Raw genomic sequence first — 20020 nt, forward strand, 5'->3', positions numbered from 1 at the left:
TGTACCAAATCCAAATTAAATAGACGTTCATCCTCAACTACTTCTCCTGACTCCACGGTGGAACCGTCAGAGCCCGCATCATCAGATGCTGCAACAGAGTCCACATCCAAATCCTGATTGCCAGACTGAGACCTAGCTCTCTTGCTACCTACAAACTCATCCTTGGTAACAAAATGTTTCTTCATCCATGCCATAAGCTCGGCCAACTGAGAAGAAGCAGAGGGCCCAGTGGATTTCTTAGCACAGTCTTGACAAAGGGCATCTTCCCCTACAAAAGATTTGTCACATGCTGATCAACTCTTAGCAGTGTTCTTATTTTTACATGTCTTCTTCTTGGACACAGAAGGCACACTATAACAGAGAAGGACCCTATTAGTTACTAGCATAAGCAAAGAGAATAATAAAGAACCAGTCCTCCATAGAGGACTTAACTGGGCAGTGCAGTACTAGCTCTCTGAGAGGCATCCTCCAGCATAGCAGACTCCATGTTGTCAAGAAATCCCCAGCGCCTGTTACACCAGCTAGGCGCTTTATATATGAGCTCTTCCGCTCATTTGGAATGCACGCGGCCTGCTGGAACGCAAGCCGCGCGCAACAGGGCCTTTGCTGAATAACGCACCCCCGGCGCATACCACGTGCGGCGTCACCACCCGGGTGACACGCGCACAGACCACTCACGCGCTACGCACAATAAGGCTGACTGTTATGGCGCACCTCCCGGCGCGTACCATGTGCGACATCCCCTCCGCCAGGAGATGCGCACGCAGCCTGCTCACAGCACGCGACTCCCGGTGCGCCTTGATGATGCGGCTTTGTGAGTCTCCGGAGCCGCAGCGTGCTTCCCCGCAGCTGCTGAGGAGGCGCACGCCAGCCAGGATGCCTCCATCACTCTGCCGGCAAGATGTGCGCTCGACCCACCAGGAAAAGAGCCTCCATGCCGCAGGTCAGTGTCCTTAAGCCGCCGGCCCGGACCAAATTCTTAAAAGGGGCAAAGCACCGCCAACCCCAGATACTGCCCAGTATAGTAGCATACCAGTCTACTATAATGAAATAAAAACAACAAACCTACACAAACTACCTGTACTACATAAGGAGACAGGAAAAAGACTAGAGGACATGGGGAGGAGGAGTGTTATATACAGGAAGAGGAGGGGCTGGATCCTAGGGATGAAAAAAACTACCTGTCTAATTAAAGGGGAAGAAGGGATAAACCCATTGTTAAGGTTGCCATGAAGTATGTAGAATAAAGAAACCTTTATATGTTTTCTATCACTTGTAAGAGGGTAAAGTGAGGTATACTGCTAAATATATTCTTTCAGCCCCTCACTCACCAATAACACAAATTCAGTACTTACGTACTACACACAAGTGGTTTTCCTTTTTTTGAACACATGTGGATACATTCTTTCACGATTTTGAACAATTGATGGCAAAAGCAGATCACTTTCACCGTCTTAAGGAAGTGGAGCTTCTTAGAACCGTATCAAAGAAACCGCTATAAGCTTGATACCATCCAACTTACCGTGAGTTTCAGTACGCTTCATGGAAACAAACCACTCCCGCATTAAATAAAAACTCGGTTATGAAATAAGAAACAAAACAAAACAAAAAAATGATATTTATTGTTGTTTACTTTTCTTTTTTTTGTTTTTCTGCACACCATGGCTGGAAACCAACAACTTTGAGAAAGATCACACTCTATAAATAAAAAAAGAGGACAGTTGGCACAAATTTATGAGTATCTATTGCGCCCCTATTTCTACATTCCATTTTTGTCCAGTTATAATGTAAATTTTGGCTCATTCCATGTGGCATTAATGTTTAAGGGGCAGGAGGATATACTGGGGTAACCTGGGATGTGCATGCGGGGGGTATATACTGGGGTGACCCGGGATTTTCGTGCGGGGGTATATACTGGGGTGCATGGCCCGGGATTTGCGTGCGGGGGTATATACTGGGATGTGAGGGGATGCGCAAAATATGCCCTTGCTCTGGGCACCGTTGCATCTAGCTACACCACTGGGCAGCGGGCAGACAGACGGACATCACATGACCCAAGTTGTCATGATGTTCGCGCTGTCATGATGTAAAATGCAAGACCCGCCCGGCCCCTGCCTAGCTACCCAGTATGCACGGAGCATATGGCCCGCGGTACATGCTGCCAGATCAGATTCCCGCCTGCTACGCTGGACCCGCAGTCCACTGTTGGAGCACAAGCAGGTTTCAAAAATGTTGTACCCGAGCGCCCCTAGTATTTGCACCACTTTTGTGTGCGTGTAATGGCAGAGGCTGATGGAAGAAGTTGGAAAATAAAGGAACAGGGACAAGCCCCGTTACTGTACTTTATTTTCCAGCTTCTTCTTTTAAGGCTCTAGGGAGAATGTATTTCCCTGTTACTTTCATTCTAATTTATATTTCTGCAGATCTGTATCTGTGCTGGAGAACAGGCGTTTATGATAAACACCTGTACTCCAGCACAGATAGAGATCTGCATAAATATGACAACTATGGCAATCAGTGGCTTTGGATGTTATTGGACATTCTTAGAACTATGGCACTGTCCACAAAGCAACATGAACAGATGGAGTTGCTCTCTTCAGGGCAGCTCCCATCGTGGTAATCGCCACCCCCGCGATGTAGGAATGTGCCGCACGTGCGTCAGTGACGCGCACCCAATACCCGGATATGGACGCGTGTGAGACACTCGCGCATGCACAGTTGTGTTATTTGCCAGCCGCTAGATCCCAGCAGCTGGCGAATTGCCAATAATGATGGGGATGGCCCCATCTGTAAATTATTATCGCAGTTGCGTGAAACTGACCTTGTTTGAACGGCACATTTGGCACCGTTGATGACTAGCCACGCCTCTCTGATCAGGAGGCCACACTCCTCAGTGGGTACCTATGAGTGCATTTCCCTGGTGGGCCCTTCATGCCCCAGTCCGACTGCTCCCCAATCAACACCCCTGTACCAGTTTTTCAGCGATGATCTTGAGGGTCTCTGTAGTAGCTGGAGTCCCGCTGCAGTGCTGCGAGGCAGAGAGAAAAGGCACCAGGGAGCCACTGGTCCTGCTCTGCGTAGGCTCCGCCCCCAACAGTAGCGCCAGAGCCTGCTTGTTATTTTACACTGGCAATGTCTTCCAGAGGCTTTAAAATTAAGTGCAAGCACCCCAACTGCTGTCCAGTCCACACAGGGGAACTACTGTATGGGATACCCCTAGAGAGGGTCCTTATGTTCCCACTGCTGTTATGCCGCATTGCTACAGAGGTCTCCGCTAAAGGGAGCCAGCACACTCAGTTGAAGTTTTATGTGCATTGGCTCCTTTGGACCCAGTCTATACCCCATTGTACTAAGCTACCCCAGTATCCCTTATGGGTGCCAGACAAATAAAGCTTTTATTTATCCTGTGTGCTGTAAGTCCCAGAGTGTGTATGGGACGACAGTGCAGGACAGTAACAGATGCCTATTGTACTCATACGATGGAGGGCTTGCTTTTCCCCAGCGCTGAGTTATGCATAAATAGCCGCTACAATTGTCTGCAGATTAAAAACAACTTTATTGGTCATCTGTAAAATTTCTGCCCTCAGACACCAATCGTTATTTCTCGATTCTCTTATAAATCTTTACCAAAATATATCAATCAACATAAGGCTTATTAGGATCAGTAGAACTTCTCCTTTTCTGGATAAGGACATTGCTCCATGCACGTGATCGGCCGAGAAGGGAAGTGATGTTATTGCAGTTTCCTCAACAAATTCCTAGCAACAAAGTAACACTCAAAATAAAAACATGGAGAGTAAATCACATTGGACATAAAATATATATACTGGTAATTTTCAGAGCTGGGTAATTCATGTTTGCCGTAGTACATCACTAAACTTAGGGCACGGGCCGCAACGTTGTGTATGCGTGTGACCATCTCTCAGGACCACCGCATGCCCACTCTTAATGCTGCAAATGTCAAACAATATCCCAGTGCAGGTTAGGAAATGAAGTCGTGATGGGACAACATTGGGCAAGATAGCACTCTCCGTAGGGGGGATTAACTCTCGTTAGAGCAGACCAGTAGAGACACTGCCCGCATTCTATTTACTGACAGTATACAGAAGTGAAGCAGAAGACCTCAACCCTGTACAGAGGTTGCTGTGCAGCGTGACTCTGGAGGAGATGTGGTCACTTGCGTTACAGCAGACTTCTGTCATCAGTCATTAGGAGACCACAAAGCGCCGTGAGGAAGCCAAGCACAGGATGCGGCTCACGGTTATGACTAAGAACAACAGATGAAAAACAGAATGAAAAGAAAAAAAAAAAGTCACATTTTACCTACTAAACCCCTTTCTTTCAAATCATTAAAAATGAGCCCCAAACCACTAGCAGCGCAGCACCTAGAAGCCCAGCTAGGAGATATTGCTGAAGGATGTGAAATAGGGGAAGGAGGGTGAGGAGGAAGGAGACCCTGACGATGGATTATAAATGATCTCCTGCCAGTACATTTTGCTATCCGGCCACCTACCCTGCACATAACCAGCGAGCTTTAGCGCAGACCCCTTCCACCCAACGGAAGTAAAAAGGGGAAAAGAATTTGTAGCAGAACGTCTGCAGGATCTGTTACCGGCTGGTGGAAACCAACATTGAAAAGGGCAAATAAATCTAAAACTAAAAATGTACTTTCCTAGTGGAAAAACAGCCCGCGCTTGCTCGCACCGCCGGTCAATGGCTCCAGCTACACCATAACCTCTCTCATCCTGCGGTCTCAATCACGGCTTAGGGACCCTGGACTGTGATGACAGCTAGGTCATATACTTTAGGGATAATGGGCCCCTCCCAATTAGAATTGATAACTTGACTTCTGCGGTCTCATTTGGTAATTAAACTTCGGCAGCACAGGGCGCGCTTCATAATGGAGAAAGGCAGACCGATCAAACAAATCAAAATGATGGTGAGAGAGGGAGGAACCGAGAGAAGGGCAGACGTGGATTCCTGCAGATAACGTACGAGAGCATTCCGTGGGGAAGAACACGGTACATTAAATAACATAAAGCTCAGATGGGTACAGAAAACAAATGACATTATGCAGAATTGTAGGCGGTGTAACAGTGATCAGTCAGAAATACAATCAGGTCCTTACGGTAAAAGAAAGTTATTGTAATGCACTAGCTGCACAATCCTTATCCGTTACAGAAGAACTGAATAAAGGTAAATGACAAGGGTAACAAAAATAAAATAGTAGCAACTTTGTGATGAGCCGCGGAATCTCCGGGGCACGCGGGTCTAGATAGGTGCTTTGGATACAAACTCTGACTAAAGAGCAGCCACAGAATTCAGAAGATTGGGAAGTGCAGTCTTGCTGGGCCAGCGTCCGGCCGCCACTGTCAGACAAGTAGAGGCCTGATGCCTTCACATACAAAGTCTCCGATATCTCCTAAATATATCCTACAGGTGACCCCACTTCTCCACAGGAGGGAAGTCTTCTACATCTCCCATCTCTTCAAAGGTCTCCTCTCCTTGGGTATAGGCAAGTTTGTATCGTAAGCGAACCCTCTCCTGTTTATGACAGAGAAGATGAGAGGCATGTCATAAGAAACACAGGTAAAGTAGTGGTTCTGCATCGCAACTATGTGCAGATATGTAGGTAAGTGGTGGCTCTGCCTCACACCTGAGTGCTGGTATGTAGGGATGTGGTGGCTCTGCATCACACCTGAGTGCTGGTATGTAGGGATGTGATGGCTCTGCATCACACCTGTGTGCTGGTATGTAGGGATGTGGTGGCTCTGCATTGCACCTATGTGCAGGTATGTAGGTAAGTGGTGGCTCTGCATCGCACCTATGTGCTGGTATGTAGGTAAGTGTTAGCTCTGCATCACACCTGAGTGCTGGTATGTAGGGATGTGGTGGCTCTGCATCACACCCGTGTGCTGGTATGTAGGTAAGTGGTGGCTCTGCTTCGCACCCGTGTGCTGGTATGTAGGTAAGTGGTGGCTCTGCTTCGCACCCGTGTGCTGGTATGTAGGTAAGTGGTGGCTCTGCATCGCACCCATGTGCTGGTATGCAGGTAAGTGGTGGCTCTGCATCGCACCTATGTGCAGATATGTAGGTAAGTGGTGGCTCTGCCTCACACCTGAGTGCTGGTATGTAGGGATGTGGTGGCTCTGCATCACACCTGAGTGCTGGTATGTAGGGATGTGGTGGCTCTGCATCACACCTGTGTGCTGGTATGTAGGGATGTGGTGGCTCTGCATCGCACCTATGTGCAGGTATGTAGGTAAGTGGTGGCTCTGCATCGCACCTATGTGCTGGTATGTAGGTAAGTGTTAGCTCTGCATCACACCTGAGTGCTGGTATGTAGGGATGTTGTAGCTCTGCATCACACCGTGTGCTGGTATGTAGGTAAGTGGTGGCTCTGCTTCGCACCCGTGTGCTGGTATGTAGGTAAGTGGTGGCTCTGCTTCGCACCCGTGTGCTGGTATGTAGGTAAGTGGTGGCTCTGCATCGCACCCGTGTGCTGGTATGTAGGTAAGTGGTGGCTCTGCATCGCACCTGTGTGCTGGTATGTAGGTAAGTGGTGGCTCTGCATCGCACCTGTGTGCTGGTATGTAGGTAAGTGGTGGCTCTGCATCGCAACTGGGTGCTGGTATGTAGGTAAGTGGTGGCTCTGCATCGCAACTGGGTGCTGGTATGTAGGCAAGTGGTGGCTCTGCATCGCACCTGTGTGCTGGTATGTAGGTAAGTGGTGGCTCTGCATCGCACCCGAGTGCTGGTATGTAGGTAAGTGGTGGCTCTGCATCGCACCTGTGTGGTGTTATGTAGGGATGTGGTGGCTCTGCATCGCACCTGTGTGCTGGTATGTAGGTAAGTGGTGGCTCTGCATCGCACCTGTGTGCTGGTATGTAGGTAAGTGGTGGCTCTGCATCGCACCTGTGTGCTGGTATGTAGGTAAGTGGTGGCTCTGCATCGCAACTGGGTGCTGGTATGTAGGTAAGTGGTGGCTCTGCATCGCACCCGAGTGCTGGTATGTAGGTAAGTGGTGGCTCTGCATCGCACCCGTGTGCTGGTATGTAGGTAAGTGGTGGCTCTGCATCGGACCTGTATGCAGGTATGTAGTGGCTCTGCATCGCACCTGTGTGCTGGTATGTAGGTAAGTGGTGGCTCTGCATCGCACCTGTGTGCTGGTATGTAGGTAAGTGGTGGCTCTGCATCGCACCTGTGTGCTGGTATGTAGGTAAGTGGTGGCTCTGCATCGCACCTGTGTGATGGTATGTAGGTAAGTGGTGGTTCTGCATCGGACCTGTATGCAGGTATGTAGTGGCTCTGCATCGCACCTGTGTGCTGGTATGTAGGTAAGTGGTGGCTCTGCAATGCACCTGTGTGCTGGTATGTAGGTAAGTGGTGGCTCTGCAATGCACCTGTGTACTGGTATGTAGGTAAGTGGTGGCTCTGCATCGCACCTGTGTGCTGGTATGTAGGTAAGTGGTGGCTCTGCATTGCACCTGTGTGCTGGTATGTAGGGATGTGGTGGTTCTGCAATGCACCTGTGTGCTGGTATGTAGGTCACCTGTGTGCTGGTATTTAGGTAAGTGGTGGCTCTGCATCGCACCTGTGTGCTGGTATATAGGTATGTGGTGGCTCTGCATCGCACCTGTGTGCTGGTATGTAGGTAAGTGGTGGCTCTGCATCGCACCTGTGTGCTGGTATGTAGGTAAGTAGTGGCTCTGCAACTGACCTGTATGCTGCTATGTAGGTAAGTGGTGGTTCTGCATCTGACCTGTATGCTGGTAGGTCGGTAAGTGGTATCTCTGCAATGCACCTCTGTGCTGGTATGTAGGTAAGTGGTATCTCTGCAATGCACCGGTGTGCTGGTATGTAGGTAAGTGGTGGCTCTGCAATGCACCGGTGTGCTGGTATGTAGGTAAGTGGTGGCTCTGCATCGCACCGGTGTGCTGGTATGTAGGTAAGTGGTGGTTCTGCATCGCACCTGTGTGCTGGTATGTAGGTAAGTGATGGCTCTGCATCGGACCTGTATGCTGGTATGTAGTGGCTCTGCATCGCACCTGTGTGCTGGTATGTAGGTAAGTGGTGGCTCTGCATCGCACCTGTGTGCTGGTATGTAGGTAAGTGGTATCTCTGCATCGCACCTGTGTGCTGGTATGTAGGTAAGTGGTATCTCTGAAATGCACCTGTGTGCTGGTATGTAGGTAAGTGGTGGCTCTGCATCGCACCTGTGTGCTGGTATGTAGGTAAGTTGTGCCTTGGTATCATACCTGTGTTGGGTTGGATAGCAGCAGCACCTGAGTGACAGCGGATGGAGGCAGGATGGGGTTAAATGCAGGAAGTTCGATGCCAGATGCAGGCTGCAGCTTTACCTTCATCGTCTTTACAATCAGAAATATAAATATTTATTAGAGAACGTCAATGATATGCGATACGTGCACACAGGTGAGACTGGAGAGAGGGGATGTGAAGTCAAAGTAATACAACCTTTGGAACAGCAGCCTGAAAACTGATTCCAGTGACAGGCAGAGGGGCTGTGCTCAGCATGGAGATTACTACGATCAGGACATCCGGCCTTCCGGGAGGGGCATCTTGTGCAAAATGGAATAGCACGCGGAAACTGCGCTTGTCATAAACTGTGACTGGGAGGATGCTACCTGCAAGGGGATAATGACAGTGGGCCGCTAGTAACACAGAGCCTAGAAATATAGAACAATAGTAAAGAAACAAAAACACTGATCCGTACTAGGTCTGATGGACTCCAGAGGCACAGTAACATTAGTCAGGGAGAGGTCAGTCTTCACAGGTGATGCTGCAGGTTGCTCCGCACCCATGGGGACAGGCTGAGGTGCACTTTTACTCTGCAGATCTCGCAGGCTGGGCTTCTGTTGAGGCTTTTCCCTGTAAGGAGAAGAAACAGATGACAGCCCTGGCATTGTATCACTCATGATGGAAGCAGATAGGATAACAGCCTCATCATCACAGTTATATAGATCTTCAAGATTAAGGTAGAAGTGGAACCTCTAAAACCAAACGGCAGCTTTAGACACAATGCAGATGGTCGCACAGCTGTGCAATTGGTTTTCTACTGTGCCTATGTCTAATTACCTAGAACGTCACACAGCCCATGTGACACAAGCCGGCATTGCTGGCCATTCCTGGGTGGTGACTACTCAGACATATAGCGTTAGTACGACACTGGATAGTCCCAGAGCTCCCAACAGGCGGGAGAGAGCGCTGAGAACCCCTTAATACAAAGTGGCCAAACTGTGAAGCTAGCACCGCAAAGGTATTAAACCTATAGAAACGAACAAAGGTTTGACGACCCGACCACGTAGCAGCTCGGCAGAGCTGGTGGAGAGAAACCAATAGGGCATCCACCCATGAGGGACCCACTGATCTAGTGGAATGCGCTCCTATGGTAGTAGGGGGCGTCTGAGACCCAGCAATGTACACCTGATGGATGGTCAGACGGATCCATCTGGCAAGCGTCTGTTTGGAAGCTGGCCACCCACGACGTACAGGGTCATAGGTGACAAACAAGACATCCGACTTGCGAAAAGAGGGCGTGCAAGAGACATAGATGCGCAGGGCCCTAACCACGTCCAAGGACCTTTCCTCTGGTGAAGCATCAGAAAAGGCTGGGACCACAATGGGTAGGTTTACGTGGAACGCTGAGACTACCTGCTCTATCCAGATGAAACTGAAGGAAGGGAGAACGACAAGAGAGCGCTCCCAATTCAGAGACTCTTCTGGCCGAAGCCAGAGCCAACAGAAGAACCACCTTCCAAGTAAGGTAACGGAGGTTTACGTCTTCTAAAGTTTTGAACACTGACGATTGTAAGTATCTGAGAACCAAGTCTAGGTCCCAGGGCACCGTTGGTGGATGAATAACCTCAGCACACCTTAGAAGAAAGTTTGTACTTCTGGAATGAAAGCCAACCGTTTTTGGAAAAATATGGAGAGGGCCAAGACCTGAACCTTCAGGGAATTTAGCTTTAAACCGGAATTCAAACCCGCCTGTAGAAATAGGAGAAGTCTAGCTTTCTTGAACAGGGTAGTGGAAACCCCACACCCCTTGCATCAAGCCACATAAGACCTCCAAATCCGGTGGTAGTGTCGCTTGTCAACCAGCAGAGCTTTCAGGTTCGTGTACCAAGATCGATAAGGCCAGTCCGGCAGTATTAGAAAGGCCGTGACTCCCTCTGTATGCGTTGTAATACCCGAGGTATCAATGACAATGGAGGAAACAGGTACACAAACTGAAAAGGCCAAGGAGCGACCAGCACATCCACCCCAACGGCCTGTGGGTCTAGAGTCTGCACAAAGTACTTGGGAAGCTGGAAATTGTGAAGGTATGCCATCAGGTCCACCTGCCGATGGCCCCAACAACACACTTAGGTCTGAAACACCTGTGGGTTGACACCATTCTCCTTGGTGTACATCCTGCTGACTTAATTGGGAGGCCAACTTCCTGTCTACTCCGGGTATGAAGACGGCTGACAAGGCCTGGGCAATGGCTGTGGCATTGTCGGACTGGACTCCGATGGCTCCTGTCCTGCAAAAGAGGTCTTGCCTGCAAGAGGGCATAGTACAAGGCTCTGAGTTCCAGCACATTGATGGAGATCAGGCTTTCTTGTCTCGTTCATAACCCCTGGAACAGGTGATCCAGAGTGACAGCTTCCCAGCCCCGAAGACTGGTGTCTGTGGTGAGGAGAATCCATTCACAGATTCCAAACCTCCTGCCCTTTAGGAGGTTTTCGGAGTTAAGCCACCACAGTAGAGACAGACATGCTCGAGATGATAAGAGTCACCTGCTGTTGTAGATGCAGGTGTGACCCTGACCACTGATGGAGGAGAGACAATTGGAACGGTCGCGAGTGGAAGAGACCATATTGGATTGCCTCGAAGGAGGCCACTATCTTTCCTAGGAGTCTGGTACAAAGATGTACCGATACCTGGCGACGTAGCACCATCCGGACTAGGGCCTGCAAGGACTGAATCTTGTCAGATGGAAGGAAAACCCTCATCTGGTGGGTGTCCAGAGTCATCCCCAGGAACAGATGGCGTTGAGAGGGTTGGAGCTGGGACTTTGCGAAGTTCAGGATCCACCCATGAGAAAGGAGAGCCTTCTGTGTGAGAAGGATATTGGACAATAGGGTATCCCTCGAATGGCTCTTCAGCAGAAGATAGTCCAAATAAGGGATAATGCTCACCCCCTGAAAGTGGAGGACCTCCATCATCACTGACATCACCATGGTGAAGACCTTGGGTGCAGAAGAGAGACCGATCGGCAGGGCCTGGAACTGCCAGTGATGATTTTGTACCGCAAATCAAAGGAAAGCCTGGTGAGGAAGCCAAATGGGGATGTGTAGGTACGCATCCCTGATATAGAGCGATACCAGGAATTCTCCCTGTTCCAAACCCTGTATCACCGACTTCAGGGACTCCATCTTGAATTTGACCACCTGTAAGTACAGGTTTAATATAGGTGGTACTGAGCCATCCGGCTTTGGCACGAGAAAAAGACTGGAGTAGTATCCCTAAGTACGCTGATCTTCAGGTACCGGAATCACAACTCCCATTGTCCGCAGTTTGGAGACAGCCGACAACAGAAGTAGTGCTTTTTCCTGAGAGAGCGGTAAACCGGTCTTGAAGAACCTGCTTGGGGGATACAAATGAAAGTGAATCTTGTAGCCTTGGGCTACAAGATCCCTTACCCACGAGTCCTGACAAGACCGCAGCCAGACGTGACAGAAGGACATCAGTCGAGCCCCGACCCTGGAATCCCCCAGATGGGGCGGGAGACTGTCATGCAGTGGGCTTGGTGGACTTGGGTTCCTGGCTGGTTGCAGAGGCGCTTCTTCCACGTCCTCTGGAACCTCTCTGTGACGAAGCCCAACCCCTGGAACGTCCTCTGAATCTGCTAGTGGGACGAAAGGACCGAAAGGAAGCCTTTGTAGAGTCCTACTAGTAGCTGCTGAAGGAAGAAAGTGAGAGTCACCTCCTGTTGCCTGGGATATCCACTTATCAAGCTCCGGCCCGAACAAAACATCATCATTGAATGCAAGAGCCTACACTGCTCGTTAGGACTATGCATCTGCCTGCCATTGGCGTAGCTAAAGAGCTCTGCAAGCTGATATGGACAGTGCAGAAATTCTGGCTGCAACCATACAAATATCTGATGAGGCTTTCATTAAAAGTAGAAGGCTCCTGGATTTGTTCAGCAAACCCTCATTACCTTCTGCTGAAATCTGTGAGGCCCATACCCCCATTGCCTTATTTGGTACTTGTGAGTTATCTGGGCGTCCGATTTGGGTACTTACGATTTGCATGCGATTTGCATGCGATATCGCATGCGATTTACGATTTGCATGCGATTTAGCATGCGATTTGCATAAGATTTGCTATTCATTTCATTACCCCACTATCCCCAAAGTGTGTCTATCAACGTGAACCCGAAGCGTGGCGAGCGCAGCGAGCCCGCGAGGGGCGGCGGTACGCGTCCTCCGACCTTTTCATGCCCTACTATCCACTAGGGTGTGGAGTGAGAATAGAATAGTGTGGCGAGCGCAGCGAGCCACCGAGCCCGAAGCGTGGCGAGCGCAGCGAGCCCCGCGAGGGGACGCGGACACCTGTGAAGCCCGCAAGGGCACGTGGATACCTGTGAAGGTGTCCGCGTCCGCTCGCCACGATTCGGGCTCGGTGGCTCGCTGCGCTCGCCACACTATTCTATTCTCACTCCACGCCCTAGTGGATAGTAGGGCATGAAAAGGTCGGAGGACACGTACCGCCGCCCCTCGCGGGCTCGCTGCGCTCGCCACGCTTCGGGTTCACGTTGATAGACACACTTTGGGGATAGTGGGGTAATGAAATGAATAGCAAATCTTATGCAAATCGCATGCTAAATCGCATGCAAATCGCATGCGATATCGCATGCGATCTAGTACCAAAATCGGACGCCCAGATAACTCACAAGTACCCCTTATTTACCCAGAATCCGACCTGAGCCGGTTGCTGTAGAACACCAGCCTCAGAAAAAAATGTATTTTAAGGATACCTCTAACTTACGGTCCGAGGTGTCCTTAAGGGTGGTAGCCCCTGGGAACGGCAGGACGGTCTTCTTTGACAGTCGAGATACAGATGAATCCACCATTGGTGGTATTTCATTCTTCTTTCTACCCTCAGGCTGAAGAGGGTAATTAGACCAAAACCTCCGAGGTACCTGACATTTTTTGTCAGGATGACACCAGACCTGCAGAACATGGTCATCCAGTTCCTCAGCTGGAGGAAAAGTGGAAGATTGCTTTTGCTTCTTTCCAAAAAGAGAAGGACGGACAGGGATCTCAGTTTCCTCACATTACAAGCAATCTTTACCATCTCAATTAAATCTTCTAAGCCCTAGGAGGCTTGTTCAGGTTCTTGCGTATCAAATGCTAAAACATCTTCCTCCTCCTCTGGGGGAGCAAACTCACCCTCCGCAAGATCAGGCATATCATCATAATCACCTAAATCCACAGACTGTGGAAGCAACCTCTTTCTTTGTAAAAGAGGGGGGGGGGGGGTTTAATGCCCTTGAAGACACCTCGCTTGAAGAGGATGCATCAGCGCCCTCTGCTGGCCCTGGGGCCAGAGCTTTTTTTTAAGCCTTCTACAGCAGACGTTCTAGAGACCTGCTGGTTTCTGGATGTCTCTATCTTTTTGAGCTGCTGAGAGCTCAGAAGATAACTGGGACATGACATCAGCAAGTGATGCCCGGACAGGGGTATGCACAGGAGACTGCCAGCGGGGGGTTAACTGCATTTATCACAAAGTAAAACTCCCTCTGTAGGTGGTGTAAATTTTGCATTACACTTCTTGCAAGCAACTCTCTTGGAGTTACCCCCTGCCATTGTAACAATAAGTACACAGTACCACACTTATACAGAGAGTAGATGTAGGTTTGCCAGTCAGAAGTACTGGAGGGAGAGACAGTGAAAGAAAGGAGCTGTCCCAGAGCCTAAAGCCTATTTGAACACAGCCCAAACAGTCTTCACCTAGCTCTAAACCCCACTGTAATTTACAGACCGGGTAGAGCTTTCAGCAGGACGGTCACCAGGAGACAAGAAATCTCCCAACTGTAGCCTGTGATGGGATCTACAGTGCGACAGAGGAGCCTCCAGCAGCGTGTTCAGCGGTGCCAAAGTACAAAGAAAATGGCCGCCGCGACATACAGGAACGCCAGGGATTGCCAGGGCTGCTGGGAGCACCGCGCGGTGACTCCGCCCCCCTCCCGGCAGCTCCGTCTCCATAATGGCGCCAGGTTTAAAATAAACCCTCTGCTGCACCACCACTTGTGTTCCCTGACCTCCGCTCTAACAGGGAGGCAGGGTAATACTTACAGTGCTGCGGCACTGCCGTCGGCGGTGGGGTGGAGGAGGATCAGGCGTGCGCCTCGTATGAGCGGTGCCCGTTACATCTCCAGAGACGGTGGTCTCTGTCAGCCGGGGAGCCGGGTGCATACCGCGGCAGCAGCCGGCTCCCGCGTCACAGGCAGATAGTAGCAGCAACTATCTCCCTGTCCTCAATGGCAATTCTTGCTGCTTTGTGCCCTAATTACAAAAAAAGCCCAGGAGTGAGCCAAAATGTGTCATGCGCCCTTTCGGGCACAATCTTTATGATTGCCTGGAAGGGTAAGTAGAAGGGGAGGAGTTGGTCACACTAATTTATATTTAAAGTTCCCATGCTCCCTGTGGTCACCTTCTATTCCCTAGTGTAAATCCAGTGACACCTAGTGGATGAAGGAGGGTGCAGTCCTTGCACCGACAAGCGCCTGGCTGTACACCATAGAAAGGTCCATAGCGGTATTTGGCACAAATGTACCAGCAGCCTCTGACTAAGAACCAGCCAACAAGTCATAGGATTTATATACTGGACAAAATTGTGTCAAATGTATGTGAAACCATAGAACAGTTGAAAGAAACGATAAATCTTTTTTTTTTTATTTTTTTTTTTTAAACAATGCTAAACTGTATATATTTGGGCAACTACATCAGCAATTTGCTCCCAAAATCTGGAGATGGACAAAACTTGTCGCTTAGACGAGGTCCCGTAGCTGTACTGCCAGGTCAGTCAGACGAGGTGCTGTAGTTGAATCTGTTTGATTTAAACAATTTGACTGAATGCTTTTGTCCATTTTCTTGGATAAGTGAGCAAATTGCTGATTGTCATTCGCTCCCATTCAGGACCAGATTTTTAATCCAACCAATCAGCTAGTTGAATGGTTAGATGCAAGTTGCTCAAGTGTATGTCCAGCATTAGTGTGTTTAGAGAACCAAGGATGGGGATGCCTGTGAAAAAGGTCAAGTAGGACATCAACAGAGGTCATGCCAATTGAGAAGACTATTGTGTAACATGAAGAAGACATCCGAGGACTTCCGCTTCCGGCATGAGTGGATGAGCAGCACATCCACGCAGCTCCGTTGACAGAGGGATTAAACACAGCATCAAACTGCCGAAACCTACCAGAACCCGGTCCCGATCCCCCCGCAGACAATCCTCCGACATGGACAAATTTCTTGGTCCAGCCGCGACGGGTAAACAACAGCCCTCAGCTCCGTTACAGCAGCGACAAGACAAACGCCGCGGAGACAACATGGCGGCGGAGGAGAAAGACGCAGTATCCCTTCCAGCGTCTAAGAAGCCAATTCCCGAGGACAGAATGAAGGGCACAGGTATTTCAGACAGCGCTAGCCTAGCTGCGCTACATTACAGGGACCTTATTGCCGCTATACAATCTACCGTCTCCCCACTGCTAAACCAGGCAGTACAAGATATCACCGCGCAAATCTCAGGTCTAACGACCAGGGTCTCTGAGGCGGAATCCCGCATTAGTAGCAACTCTGATGACATCCATGAGTTGAAGCGCACAGTAGCCACTATCTCTCAAGAAAACATACGACTTACTGACTCTCTCCAAAATATTGAAAATAGACTGCGACGCAATAACCTGCGTATAGCAGGGATCCCTGAGTCGGTCAAAGGATCCGCACTAGAGCGCTTAGTCAGGCACACTTTGCCTAAGATATTACAAATAGAGCAAATCTGTGCCGACCTCGTTATTGAAAGAATCCACAGACTGGGCCCCGCTACTCCGCAGGAAAACACTTCATTGAAACCTAGAGTGGTTATTTTCAAAGTGCTAAATTTCTTACACAGACAAGCCATTTGGTCTGCCTCCCGCAAGATTCAACCTATTATGTGGGAACAACACCCCTTAAGGGTATTTCAGGACTTTTCAATGGAAATATCCAGGGCTCGACGGGCTTTCACCCCTGTGTGCACTAAACTAGTTAATGAAAAAAGAAAATTCTACGTTATGTATCCTGCTACCCTAAGGATCGTTACCCCTACGGGTTTTAAGGATTTTAAGGATCCCAAAAAAGCCGAAAGCTTCCTCTCATCAGGCCCAACTCGGGAACTACAGGAAGATATTTCTGATACACCTCACACCTGAAGGAAAATATCCTTGCTATTTCCTACTAACGGTTTTATTTGAACCTTTCCCCTTCTTCCTCCCTCCTAAATGCTTTGGAAGAACTAATAATAAGTTTTGATGTTCAACCTAAGTTGCCGCTTTGTAAGGTTAACCCTACATATCCCCCCCCTCTGGAAATGGAGCTTTGCTGCCCCTGACATGAGAGCATCTCATATTTTCGAAGAGATGCCCTCCTACCTGTCATTTTATGACATAATTAATATAATGTTGTCATGGTGTTACTGTGACATTATCAATGTAGGAAGTCCAAAAGTTACTGTTTTTGATTATTGCTGCATCTATGTTGTTTTTATGTTTGTCTCTGTCTATGTCTACCCTCTCCCTAATGTGTTTCCCTTTTATATCACCTATGCAAAGAAATGGAAGGTATTGATTTTGTATTACTTAGGACAATATGGCTATTAATATTGCTTCTTTAAATATTCGTGGTATACACACTCCGGCCAAACGCCGTAAACTTCTGACCTATTTAACGAAACAAAATGTGGATGTCGCCTGCTTACAGGAGACACACCTGCTTCCAGAGGAGGTTAAAAAATTAAATATACTGGGCTGGAAAGTTGTTGGATCGGCCTCCCACACATCAAAATCTTGTGGTGTGATTACACTGGCACGTAAAAATCTCCAGCTGACAGCTGACTTACTTAAAGCCGACTCTGGGGGCAAGTATGTCATCTCAAGGCTTTCGCTGGGTAATGTAGTATTAACAGTGGCTAATGTTTATGCTCCTACTAAATATGACAGAATATTTTTTACTAATCTGATTTCGATATTGCTCGGATATGATCAGGAAAACCTAATAGTTTGTGGAGACCTCAACCTCGTTGCATCCTATGTGTTAGATAGATACCCTACTCCAAAACGTTCCCCTTCTTCGCCTAGAGTCGGAATACCTTATATTTTGAAATCCCTTCATCTTCTCGATTCCTGGAGAACCCTGAACCCCACAGGTTCTGAGTTTACCTGTCAATCCCTTACTCACCAAACATGGTCTAGATTGGACTATATCCTTATTGCGGAAAATCTAATCACGAAAATTAATAACCCCAAAATTTCCCCCCCTTTGCTATCAGACCATGGTTTAATTTCAATTACTCTATCTCTTGAACCTCGTTTAAAGAAACCTCCCTCATGGAAATTTCCATCCCATTTAATTAAATCCCACTCCTTTAAAGATAAATTAATATCTTTTTGGAAAAGATATGCTAAAACCAATGAAGAATATGAAACTTCCAAACCAGACATTTATTGGATGACTGCTAAGTCTGTAATAAGGGTAGATCTGATAGCTTACTCCAGTAAATTAAAGAAGAAATATAAAGAGGACTATATTTCCTTACAAAATAACCTTACTTGTGCCTACCAAAATTTTAAACTTGACCCCTCACTTTTGAATAGGAAAAACCTCCAAAATGCGCAACTAACCCTTAAAGAATATTTAAAAATACATGGGGATAAATATCAATTTAACGTAGATGCTAAATTTTATGCCCATGGGAACAAGATAGGTAAGATGATGACTAATCTGCTAAGAGGACCTAGACAGATAAATACGATCCACCCTCTGCGCCTAGACAGTGGTGATCTGACTAGGAACGAGGAACAGATTGCTGAAACCATGAAAGACTACTATGAAAAGCTCTACTCTACCCCACAAACCCATGACAATACAAACTCCCTTCCATCTGAACAAACTTCCTGGGACCTATTGCCTTTGCCTCAATTACCTGCACAATATTCGGAGACTTTGATATCCAAAATTACAATCGAAGAGGTGAAATGGGCGATAAATCAACTAAAACAAGCCAAAGCCCCGGGCCCTGACGGCTTTTCAACAGAATTTTTTAAAATCCTCTCAGACTATATTTCCCACCCTCTAACCCAATTTTTTAATTTTATAATAACATCTGGCACCCTCCCAATTTATTTTTCTGATGCGACCATAAAGGTCATTCCTAAACAGGGAAGAGATCTTAGCCTCCCAGGCTCATATAGACCGATCTCTCTTCTTAACATTGATTTTAAAATTTTTACAAAAATTCTGTCGGAAAGAATGAAACCCATCCTTCCCTTTCTGATACATAAAGATCAGTCGGGCTTTGTGACGGGGAGGCATGCCGTGACTAATGTTAGAAGAGTAGTGGCTGCTATTAAGAATTCGGGTGCCTTCTCTGCGTCAGATGGCCTACCCAATATGGTTTTGGCTCTCGACGCAGAGAAGGCATTCGATATGGTCCTTTGGCCTCACCTTTACAAAACCCTGAAAAACTTTGGCTTCCCAGATCAATTTGTTGAAATAATTCAAATCTTATATAACACTCCTAGATCCTCAGTTAATTGTAATGGCCTATGTTCTACATATTTCACCCTACAAAGAGGCACAAGGCAGGGATGTCCCCTTTCCCCTATCCTTTTTGACTTGGCCGTTGAGCCTTTAGCAGCAGCGATCCGTTCCTCTCCCCTGATTCAAGGTATAACTATTAAACAACAAGAACTTAAGATAGCCCTTTTTGCGGACGACGCTCTTATTTTTATTTCTAAGCCCACCCCGACTATCCCGGCCATTTTAAATTTAATAAAATCTTTTGGAATAAGATCAGGATTTCAGGTTAATTGGACAAAATCGGAATTAGTCCCACTAGGCGCCTATGACCCAAAAGCTCTGGAAGCTATCCAAATTCCCTTTTTGATTAACAATAAACATTTCAAATACTTAGGTATTAAAATCCCAGCCCAATTAGAGCAGATGTATTCTCTTAACTTCCCACCAGTAATCTCTGAAATTAAACTTAACTTCAATCATGGTCTTCCCTCCCTCTGTCGTTACTGGGTAGAGCAGCCATTATTAAATCGATTGCCTTTCCCAAGATCTTGTATTGCATGCAAATGATACCCTTGGCCCTGAAAAAACTAGACATTAAAAATTTAGAGCAGATTTTTTCTAATTTTATTTGGAAAGGGAAACGTCCTAGGATTGCAAAAACGAGGTTGAGGTCTTCTAGAGCGAACGGTGGATTGGGGATTCCAGATCTTTTATCTTATTCACTTGCTATATTTTTTAGGTATTCTAGCGATTGGCTACTCAATAAGGAAGTTTATACAGATTTAGAAATTGAACACGCTATTTTTTCCCCATACTCCCCAGCCGCTCTTTTGCAATCTCCACGATCTAAAATCCCTGAGGAAATTTATTCACATATCTTATTTACCGATACTTATAAGTCATGGTTGTTGCTGAATAAAAAATTATCTAGAAATCCTCACAGCTCACAATTTATACCACTGTGGGGTAACCCTAACTTTGCCCCATCCCTGGAAAATGCATGGTTCTATCAGTGGAAAGCAAAAGGCCTCGACACATCTTCAAAAATTTTCGACCCAGGCGGCTGCCTACTTTCATTTGAAACCCTTTCTACTAAATTCAAGTTACCGGAGAAGCACAGATTTATGTATCTACAAATATGCCACTATCTTAAGTCTTTCCAGATCATTAAC

The 20020-nt window shown here is 47.6% G+C and overlaps 1 protein-coding gene across 1 annotated transcript in view; it reads right to left on the reverse strand.

Annotated features, from left to right (window-relative positions):
* Positions 1 to 1689: 1689 nt before the first annotated feature.
* GGA1 (golgi associated, gamma adaptin ear containing, ARF binding protein 1) overlaps positions 1690 to 20020 on the reverse strand; it is a 56888-nt gene continuing 38557 nt past the window's right edge. The window contains exons 14-17 of the mRNA XM_083155908.1: positions 8735 to 8889; positions 8476 to 8645; positions 8259 to 8369; positions 1690 to 5544 (exon numbers count right to left, since the gene is read on the reverse strand). Coding sequence (XP_083012034.1) covers positions 5434 to 5544; positions 8259 to 8369; positions 8476 to 8645; positions 8735 to 8889 — 547 coding nt within the window. The 3' untranslated portion in view covers positions 1690 to 5433. The remainder of the gene's footprint in view (positions 5545 to 8258; positions 8370 to 8475; positions 8646 to 8734; positions 8890 to 20020) is intronic.

Source organism: Crinia signifera, chromosome 8 (genome assembly GCF_055691185.1).
Source record: "Crinia signifera chromosome 8, ASM5569118v1, whole genome shotgun sequence".
NCBI classification, from domain to species: Eukaryota; Metazoa; Chordata; class Amphibia; order Anura; family Myobatrachidae; genus Crinia; species Crinia signifera.